General features: G+C 38.4%; 1 protein-coding gene across 1 annotated transcript; it reads left to right on the top strand.

Moving 5' to 3' along the window:
* Positions 1-4,837: 4,837 nt before the first annotated feature.
* Positions 4,838-8,909, top strand: slc16a1a (solute carrier family 16 member 1a; the record flags this gene model as incomplete). The annotated part of the gene is made up of 4 exons (XM_083892661.1): positions 4,838-5,054; positions 7,457-7,600; positions 7,810-8,583; positions 8,680-8,909. The coding sequence occupies 4 exons, from the start codon at positions 4,838-4,840 to the stop codon at positions 8,907-8,909; spliced, it is 1,365 nt and encodes a 454-aa protein (XP_083748787.1).
* Between the last annotated feature and the right edge of the window lie 1,860 nt (positions 8,910-10,769).

Genomic DNA, 10,769 nt, shown 5'->3' with positions numbered 1-10,769 from the left:
TCAAAGGTTTCTGGGCCACAAGAGATTTTCTGAATTTAAAATGGGCTGTGACATTTGGAAGTTTGGGAATTGGCTATAGTCTGTATGTATCAGTGTCAAGTTTAATTGCAAATCGACAGTAAATCACAGGTGTCATAAGAGATCATTATGGGGATTGTGAATGACAGTGAAGACAGATTTACAGAGATATTTTGCTCTGAACTAAAACTGACCAACTATTTGGCAATGCCAATAAAAAAAGGTTCTTTAAAAAGAGTTTACAGCCCAACAACAGATCTTGAGTTTTTAAAAAAGTTTTTAAAATATTATTTTGTTACACAAGCTTGTAAGTTAGAGTTGTGCCAACTCAAAATTCTGTTTTCAAATTAAAAAACTAATCAAACTAATCTTTTGTTCATTAAATTAAAAAAATACATTTTGACTTTTAACTTACAAGTTTGTCTAACAAAATAACATTAGTTGATAGACCTTTTTAAAAACTCAAGATCTGTTGTTGGGTGTGTGTGTGTAAAATCAAAAATCAAAAATATTGCCAGTAACTTTTGAGTTTTCTCAACTTTTTTCTTTTTTAACAGTGTAGGTTTTAACACATTGTAGTTTTATAATGTCTTTAGACTTTTAAAGCACAAAAAAATTGAAAAAAAAATTGAAATTGTGTTTTTGGGTGACTGTGTGGAAACATGAACATTTTTGTCCCAAATCCTTCTCCCAATCCTCCCAGCCCATGCAGAAAACAATAACTTATGGTGGCACTCTATAGAGACCTCTGTTTGAAAAGTAATAAAAGTTCTTATAAGTGAAAAATGGAGTGGAGCAACATAAAACAGTGTAACAAAGAGAAATTATGTATCAAGGGTGTCAAGAATGTGCAAGAACTGTTTTCAACAACTGCCAGTGCTCAGGCCTTTCCTTTTCCCAAGCACTGACTCATTAATGTCTCCTCTGGGACGTTTGGATAAAGGCTCGACCAGGTCTGACCTCTGAGGGTTCCAGAAATCTTTCTTTCAGGTGGATGAGGCAAACAATGTGTGTGTTTTTTTTTAAGTTAAGTAGATTTCTTATAGTTACAACTTCCATGATTAAGTTGACTAACACATCAGCGTCCCATAAAGCATCTTATCTCTGAGAGTGCAGACATTATACGATATCCTTTTGGGTCACACATGCTATAGGGCCATGGAGTCAAACTGTGTGTGTGTGAGAGAGAGCTCAGCACATGACAGAGGGGTGGAGATATTATTGTGGGGGCACAAAACTAAGCCTCCCACAGCCTATAAGAACATGGCGTACCTCACCCTTCTGCACCACTGTGACCAGGCTGTCCAGCTGTTTGACCTGGGCACTGAAGAAACCCAACTGCTCCACTTTAGTCACTGGGAACAGATGAAGTCTGAGCTGGAGGTGCCACTGCTGGACTGTCACACTGGATAAAGATCCACCGATCAATTCTGGAGTATCTGTGATCCTATATGCAGTGATTTTTTCCCCACCTTTTTTGTGTATTTCATACATATTCAGACTTACTGAGTCCATTTCAATAATGTCTGCAGTGTGTTAGTTTGCCTCGGAGACTTCTATTTATCTGCAGAGCTGATCTGGTTTTGTTTGAGAACTTCTGCCAAGGTAAGATATTTGACAAAGATATTGTCACTTTAAAACAAACTACTATATTCTTGTTAAGTTGCTCATTGTTTTCCATTCTTGCTCAATGATAAATTTAATTGTTGTATTGTAACGTTAGACAGAGTTTTTTTTTTTTCCTCAAACATTCGACGATCAATAATCGGTGGAAACAAACCCTATGAATGTCAAATATATGACCAGGATATTATTATCAGTTGCACTTTTCCTAATTTTGGTTTATTGACTTCAGATTATGTTGTCTGTTCTGTAAATGTCCTCTGCTGGGCTCACACTGCATGCTTTGTGCTGATATCTGTGTGTTGTCAAGTGGCACTTTAAGGCCACTCATTTTGAATGCTTTATTTAGACCTTTACAGTGTGAAGAGAGCAGGGGAGCCCATTTGTCTATACTTAAGTCTTTCTCCTACCTGGAGTTGATGAATCAACTGTCCTCTTTTCCCTGAAATGTTTGATTTGTTTTCTTCCTTTTCCTCCCCACAAGCCAAACATTCAGTGCTTTGTAAAAAAAAAGTTTTTCTGTTTTATTTTTGCAATTTTGCCATTTGTTCTGAAGTCCTGTCTGTCTCAACTTGTCCCTCTATTTATCACCTATGTCAGTGCTGGAGTTTATCATTCTTTAAAAATACTGGCAGAGCACAGAATGACCCTAGAACAAGATTCTATTTGAGACGATACCATCCTCAGCTTCAGTTAATTCCCTGTACAATAACTTTCTTGTTGTTGTACAGGCCCTCTATTTTGGAGAAGTGTCTTCAGTTCATGAAATGTGGATACAGTTGCATAATCAAACTTTAATTTAACATGAATTGAATGTTGATTGTAATTAACTGCTAAGAAATAGGCCTAATTTATGTACAGTATTCATTGAGTAAAGCTAAAATAGAAAATGTGTGAACTTGTCAGTATATGGTGTTAGAAGTTGTTGTACACTGTAATAATAGCTATAGAAAATTGCACCATCCATATTTATAATGATGACCCTTGCTTTTCACTGTGTTATTCTCTTTGCCAAAGCTGCCAATCCTTAAAGCACGAATGATTTGGATTATTCTGCATCCAAAACAAGGGAATAAAAAGTGTTCAGTATCCACCAGAGTTTTGTATGCAGGGTTGCTTAACTCAGCACTGACTCTGAAGAAAAGGAAGGATACCAGTCTCATTACTGGAGTCTTGCTACTGCTGAGTCTTTACAACAGTGACCAAACCAACCGGATCAATAATACAGCTCCAAGTTGTCTGTTGTCTCTTTGAATACTGAGTAGACAGTGGTAGAAACCAGTTATGGCTTATAAAGTACAGTAATGAATTAAAATAGATAACTTTTGCGCCATGTCCTGTGCTAATTATAATGTAATATTGTATTGTGAAAGTTGCATGTTGTTATCAAGTTTGAACAGAGCTATTGCTATTGCAGGCCCGTAGTGTTTATGCTGTAGGCTATATAGATCAGAGGCTTCTAACTTGCGGCCCGTGGGCCACATGCAGCCCTCCAGTCCATTTCATGTGGCCCACCACTTAATATCGAGTTATTTCTGTATCATATTTTTACTAATATATTACTTTTGCATCATAAACACATTGCCATTGTGAGCTATACATTGTTGCACATCAACACAGACACGTTTATTTTGAAAATATTTTCAAATAGGTGATCGTTGAGATATCATGGTAGAATTTCACCATATAAATTTAGGCTAATATCGCACTTGAACGGCCCCCTACTGGCCAGACTAGACCCTCAGTGGCCCCAAGGTCATTTGAGTTTGAGACCCCTGGGCTAGATAAACTACACCAGCCCCAAGTTATTATCAACAATATTTTTATTTTTGATATTAGTAGGTGTAAATGTGATCTTTACACCACAGACAAACTCAAATAACCTTCTTCCACAGTAGAAATGTGTTCACATGGAGCCGTAGATCAAAAGTAATCGCTGTGTGTAGGCTTATTACACCAATAAGTTACCAAAAAGCAACATAAGAATGTATTCTTAATATTATTTATGATTTACATGAACAAATCTTTGCTCATCTAATCAATTAAACGTACAGAATCTTATGTTCAAATATGCAGAATTTACTTCTTATACCCAAGTGATTACTATGTAATTATTTTGATCCATAATGTCTGAATAAATAAAGAAGACATCCAAGTCTCTGCTTCTTTTCCATTAGCCTCTTATTGTGTCTTATTGTGGAATAATGCAGAATGTGCATTTACAGCTGCATAGCAGCAGCTAAAATCCCAGCTCAATAACAAAAGTTCTTTAACACATTAAATATTCACTACTTGCTGCACACAACTGGCTTATCCAATAAGTTTTCAGGGAGCCAAACTAATTTATCAACCAAATCAAGCCCTCCTTGGCTGGAAAACATTACATCATCACCCAGTCCCAAGGATCGCACTGAGCCTTTGAGTGGTGTAAATTCAACCTGCATTTACGGCCTGATCAATGTTCTCCTCAAATAGTCTCCTCTGTGTATACAATACAGTAAGCTGTTTGACTCTGTGGATGGACTCGTATTATTAATCACTTCTAAAGTGAGACTGTAGACGATCAGTGGGTGGGAGCTCTATCAATATCACGCGGGGAGCGATTCGAAGCGAAGCGGGGCTGAAAATAGCATCGTTGCTCTGAAACTCTTTTCCTTTTGTGACAAATCTGATCTTTGGAAGTATGCACAAGGTAGAGGAGTGTGTTCTGTGCACTGGCTTATGATGCACATATTGATGGTGAATGTGTGAACGTTAATAGCTACTTTGGTTAGTTAAAATAAGACAAAGCTAAATCTGTGGGCTTATATATAAACAAGATTGCATTCAGTACTGAGGTTATAAAGATAATTAACATGGCTACAGTTGTATCAAGAAAGGTTGAAAAGGACTGCACACAATTGTAATAGTCATTGAATAACGTTCTGCTCTGGCATTTCTTTTCTATTTCTATCTACCTAGGTAACAACTAGGTAAGAGTTTTATTAGTTTTAAAAAAAGAACTATTCATTGGTGGATTGTTGTATTTGAAGTAGCTTTAGTAATAACATGATCTCCTTATACCTCCTTATAGTTCATAATGGTACATTTTAAACATCCCACACACCAAAAACTAACTAAGAACTTTTCTCTCTCCTGAACAGGGTGTCATATTTGTTGACTGTGCAAACTTAAAGAGGAATTTTTCTGAGCAACGATGGCGCCTGCCATTGGTGGTCCTCAAGGATACGAGCCCCCTGAAGGTGGCTGGGGATGGATGGTGGTGGTCGGTGCTTTCATTTCCATCGGTTTCTCCTACGCATTTCCAAAGTCCATCACAGTCTTCTTCAAAGAGATTGAGGTGATCTTCAACGCGTCCAGCAGCCAAGTGTCGTGGATCTCCTCCATCATGCTCGCAGTGATGTATGGCGGAGGTGAGCTACGATCTCAAACAGAACCTGAAAAAACATGGGTTTGTTTGACATTTAGCACATCAGGATTTATAGATTGAATCGATTTCTGTCACTTCGCACAACTGTAAAAGATTTATTCCGGCAGTGTTCTGGTGAAAGCCAATCCATTATTTCTGCTCTAACACGGACACTCATCAATCAATCAGTTGATCAAACTTAAATGATACAGTGCTTTTCAAACAAGCAAAATGAAACTCATGTTCTCCTTGAAATCCATGTTCTCCTTGTGTGTGTGTGGGTTTTCCCACAGTACAAACACATAAGAGGTTAATAACTGGATGCTCAAAATTGTTCATCTCTAAACCTTGGCTTTGCGGTGGACTGGCGATCTGTCCAGGGTGTTTTATCCCTGTACTTTCCCTTTGTTAGACCGACAAGGGTTCGGTTGTGTTCGCACTCTAATAAGTTGAATTAAACACTCGGTGACGTCACACAGATCTGGCCGTGAAGTCCCATGATGACAAAGCTTCATTCTCATGCGTTCTCAAGAAAAGGATCAACAAGGAGCTCTCCCTCCCCCAAGACCTCCGACTCTGGAATCAAAACACTGCACCTCGTTTTATTTTAATGTCATTATAATTATTTAAAATCATGACGCTAACCTCTTTTTCGAATCTCAGAGAGTTTCAGTAAAGTTCCTACGTGTATTGTGCCAAACTGATGTGAAGTGGAAACTATAGCACCACATAAAACACTTTATATTGAATCCTCTATTCTAGCACGAGGGTAAAAATTTATTTGCAAGCTCTGCAAGCAATCAAATTAAAGTAGACAGTATTTTCTAGTTAAGTTAGAACTGCATCTACTGCATTAAACTTTTGAAAAACTTTATATTATATCTCTGTGGTGTTCAAGGGAAGTATCCAGATACAACCCGTTAAAGGAATCATGCTTTATTGCATTAACTGGGTGCTGCATGATTACTTGCACACAGAAGAGGACATACTTTAATTGAATAGGGACAATTACATGAATGTTTCTTGTCATTCGCATAACATTGTGGTTTTAAGCTTCTGTGTACCTAATGTAATTCCCCCAAAAGTGAATTATGCACCCGTCCTTACAAGTTTATGAGTCACGGTATCATGGACTGTTCAAAATAGGGGTGTAACACTATATAACAACTACAGTGCTGAATGTTTTCTGTGATGTGGAAGAAAGGAATACAGATAATTTGAGTCCGTGGAGTCTGTAATGCTGCCGAAACCTATAAAAAAAGCAGATTTTACAAATCACAATAGACATTCTCTCAATTCAATGAAAATAGCAAAATAGGCAGTTCCATACCAAACTGAAGGGCCTAAACCGTAATGAAACCTTTCAGTTGTGATACATGAACCGCAACAGTCGTTTTGTTCATGTGTAAAGCAGCAAGATGAATGTAGCTACACCCTAATGAAAGGAATCTATTAATGATAATAAAGGTGTTAATCAGTGATGCGAGAAGATGACAGGTGACTCTGCTGCTGTTTCTCAGGCCTTCTGAGCACTTCAGCGGGAGTTCATTAACAACCGCACTCCTGCATACTTTGTGCTCTTTCTATTTTGGATTCATTACATTTACAATACTCTACACGGGTTCATCTCCAACCTTTTTTATTCTGAGCAACTACGCCTGCACGGCGGATGGAAGAAACTCATTGTTGGAGTGCAGTCTCCCTGTATTACAATTTAGAAACCCTTTGTCTTGCACCGTGCTGGCAAATGAGTCTGGACAACCTCTAAACAAAAACTGTCAGTTTCTATTTAGCGTCGCAGCGTAGTGCAGAGTTTTGGCAGACTGGCACAAGTGTCTTCTGCGTGGACCTTCATACTCATTTAAGCCAGTTGTTGTAAGCTGGAGATGGAGATGGTGTTTTGCGACCTGGACCCTTTACATTTCAGGCATTTGTTTACAAGTCATAGTGATTTTCTTGAATTGATGTTGAATCCAAGGTGCATTCATCATCATCCCTCTCACACACATGCACATGCACCCCCACCCACTTGTCTGAACTGGGGTACCTCTAAGAATCATTTTGAGTCCGTTTTGAGTCCATTTAGGAAGATTTCACAAACAAATTATACTTCTGTCAATTTTTATGAATCTGAGTAGCAAATAAATGATTATTTCATTACAGCGTTGATGGTTTTCCTGACAGATTGCAATATTAATGGCATGAGAACACATCCACTGCAGTGCAGCACTGACAAAACAGGAAGAAAAAAAATTGCAGAAGTTGGTTGAATTTGGTGTGCCACAGCTGTGGCACCAGAGCCCTCTGGTGGTTGTATATAGAAGTGTGCATTGATGATTAAATGCAAAACCATCACCTCAGCCTTTTTTTACGTGAATGTGTCTGTCTGTTTCTCTGCTGTTTTAGGTCCTATCAGCAGCATCTTGGTTAATAAATATGGGAGTCGTCCTGTTATGATGGCAGGAGGGTGCCTGTCTGGATTGGGCCTTGTTGCTGCCTCGTTCTGCAATTCTGTTGAAGCCCTGTACTTTTGTATTGGTGTGGTGGGAGGTACCTATTTTTACCCCCCCTTTTTTATACTGTAAAGTTTGGTCATGACTCACCCATTTTTTTTTTCATCTGTGCACTGTTGCCATCTAGTGTTCCAATCAATATAGTCATGTGAAAAATACCAAACATTTCCAAGTATTTTTTTTTTATGCATAAATCCTTATATTTGAGGTCAGATTTAACTATGACACATTTTGTTATTGTTTTAGGCTTGGGATTGGCCTTCAACCTAAACCCTGCTCTCACCATGATTGGAAAGTACTTCTACAAGAAGCGCCCCATTGCCAACGGCCTTGCCATGGCAGGCAGTCCTGTTTTTCTTTCCACCCTGGCTCCTTTAAACACCTGGTTCTTTGACCACTTTGGCTGGAGAGGAAGCTTCCTGATTCTCGGTGGTTTGCTTTTCAACTGCTGCGTCGCTGGTTCCCTCATGCGACCTATAGGACCAAAACCCAAGCCCGTAGAGAAGACCACAGAGAGGAGGACTTGCATGCAGGTCATTAACAGCTTCATTGACCTCTCTTTGTTCAAGCACAGAGGATTTTTACTCTATATCATGGGCAACATTATCATGTTTTTCGGCCTCTTTGCACCGCTGGTGTTCCTCAGTAATTATGCGAAAAGTAAAGATATCCCGAAAGAAAAGGCCGCTTTCTTACTGTCTGTGCTGGCCTTTGTTGACATGGTCGCCCGGCCTTCAATGGGTATGGTGGCCAACACCAAATGGGTGCGGCCCAGAGTTCAGTACTTCTTTGCAGCCTCTGTACTGTACAATGGGGTGTGTCACGTACTCGCTCCAATGTCAGTAGACTACAAAGGCTTTGTCATTTACGCTATCTTCTTTGGGTTTGCATTTGGCTGGTTAAGCTCAGTGCTTTTTGAGACCTTAATGGACCTGGTGGGAGCGCAGCGTTTTTCCAGTGCTGTCGGTCTGGTCACTATTGTGGAGTGTGGGCCTGTGTTGTTAGGGCCCCCTCTACTTGGTGAGTACATCATCCACTATATGACCTTCTAAATTGACTGACATTATGATTAATGTATGGGTGTTTCTGTTTGTAACCTGATTTTTTCTTTTACAGGAAGATTCAAAGATATCTATCATGATTACAAGTACACGTACCAGGGCTGTGGGATACTCCTCATCGTTTCCAGCATTTTCTTGTTTTTTGGCATGGGATTAAACTACCGACTGCTGAAAAAAGAGAAAAAAGAGGAGGAGAGTAGGCCCAGGGTGGGCGAACAGAGATCCAACGGGGACAATGCTGCTAACGAAGTGGCAGAGCGTGAGAAGAGAGAAGACTGTGTCTAACACTCGGTCTACACCATGTTATGAAAAATTCATATTGTCTCTGAGGTGTGTGTTCTCTAAAAACACATATACTCAGATAAACACTTTGTTTGATAAACAGACAAACAGTTTGTTTTTGACGACTGCCATAGAAATCATATTTGCAACACTATGTAAAATATTTACACACCTAATAAAGCCCTTTAAAGTCCATTTAACAAGATGCATATCGCACCTCTAATATTCTCAGAGGGATTATATATGTGTTTTATAGACTATTCCAGTTTATATTCCAGCCTCATCTTGTGTGTCATTATATATTAATAGTATGATTTATTTTATTAAATATCAGATTGTATCGCTAAAACTCTGTACCCTCACTGTAGCACATTATATATAATTATCTTCTAAAATGCGTCATAAGATATTTTTCTTTTACTATAGAAGGCTTGCAGTGCAGGTTTGTATTTTTTAATGATGCTGCATGTACTTTCTTGCTGATCCTAACTTTGCTTAGATTTAATAACACTGTGATGACACTGTTTACCATCTGTAAACACCCTTAGTGCCTTTATTGCTTTGTATATTCTACTTGATGTCACGTGAAATTATTCATGCCAATTCCCAGTTCCTCTTGGAAAATGTTTTTTGTTAGTTTAATATGTCTTCACTTGATAGGAACATGTACTACTTCTTAAAAGTTACTATATATGAAATACATCAGAAAATGAAATACACTGGAATTTGACAATAAATCTAGTCCTCAACGTTGTATGGTTTATTTCCTGCTGCCATTCACAATGATTGTTACAAAGACGTATCTCCCAGTTCGTTCTGAAATTGTGATTTCTTGGCAAAGGCAAATCCATTAACTTCTGCTTTTATTACTCATAATTACAGGTCTCGATTAAATTAACGACGAGTATTTGTTCAAAGTGATGAGCTTTTCAGTTCTGATTGTGAAGGAATGACTTATTGATGAGCAGCCATTACCAGGTCAATAATTGGACAAATGGACTACCAAATAATATATTTGGTGACATCGGTACACATCTGGGGCATGAAAAATTAGGAAGGGATTCAATGTGCTGCATAATATGCCATCAGAGAGCACAAACCTCTGCAGGGGCTGCTGAAATACCCACAGTATAATGGAAGGTTGACGCCTGTTTTAAAGAAACATCTGGATCAACCATTTTTATTTGTACTATAACTTAATATGCTTTTGCTGTTATGCTGACCAAAAACATAACTAAATGACAAATTACTAAAAAAAAAATTCAAAAAAATGTCAATTTACTCAAACATTAACATCAGAACTTATCTCTTTGTTTATTTTAGGATTAGGATAACCCAGGTAAACAGGTATTTTTGATCTGCTGCTTTGCTAAATTAGTTTACCTGCTCCTGCCACATAATTAGCTGACACACAGCGTAACAGGTGTGCCTAATAAAGTGGCCGGTGTGCGTATTGCACGTTGAGGATAGCTACCGTTGCCGTCATCAGCTACGTCAGACCGAAAGCCAGTTAGCTGGGTCACTGGTTTTTTTTCGTTATTCATACTAATTAGTGAATATTACTTAATTAATATTGAACAATACCAACAACAGGTGGGTAACATTTTGTTCGTTCTCAAAATAACGTCGTGACAACAAAAGTGCTACGTTTTTTTCCCTTGTGTCGTTGCCTCTTATGCTAATTTCAGGTGACAACGGTTAATTTGCTAGCTACAGGTACGGTGACGGTTGACGTGCTGGTTGAAGTGGAATTGCAGTAGCAAGTTAACGTCAGGTTAGGTCAGTAAGTGGAATTAAAACATGTAAGTGCTAACTGACATTATCTATTATTTAAAAAATGTCTTCCGTATGCTAAAGTCTAAG

Source organism: Microchirus variegatus (assembly GCF_963457635.1).
Source record: "Microchirus variegatus genome assembly, chromosome: 7".
NCBI lineage: Eukaryota > Metazoa > Chordata > Actinopteri > Pleuronectiformes > Soleidae > Microchirus > Microchirus variegatus.
This window is presented reverse-complemented; position numbering and strand designations above follow the sequence as displayed.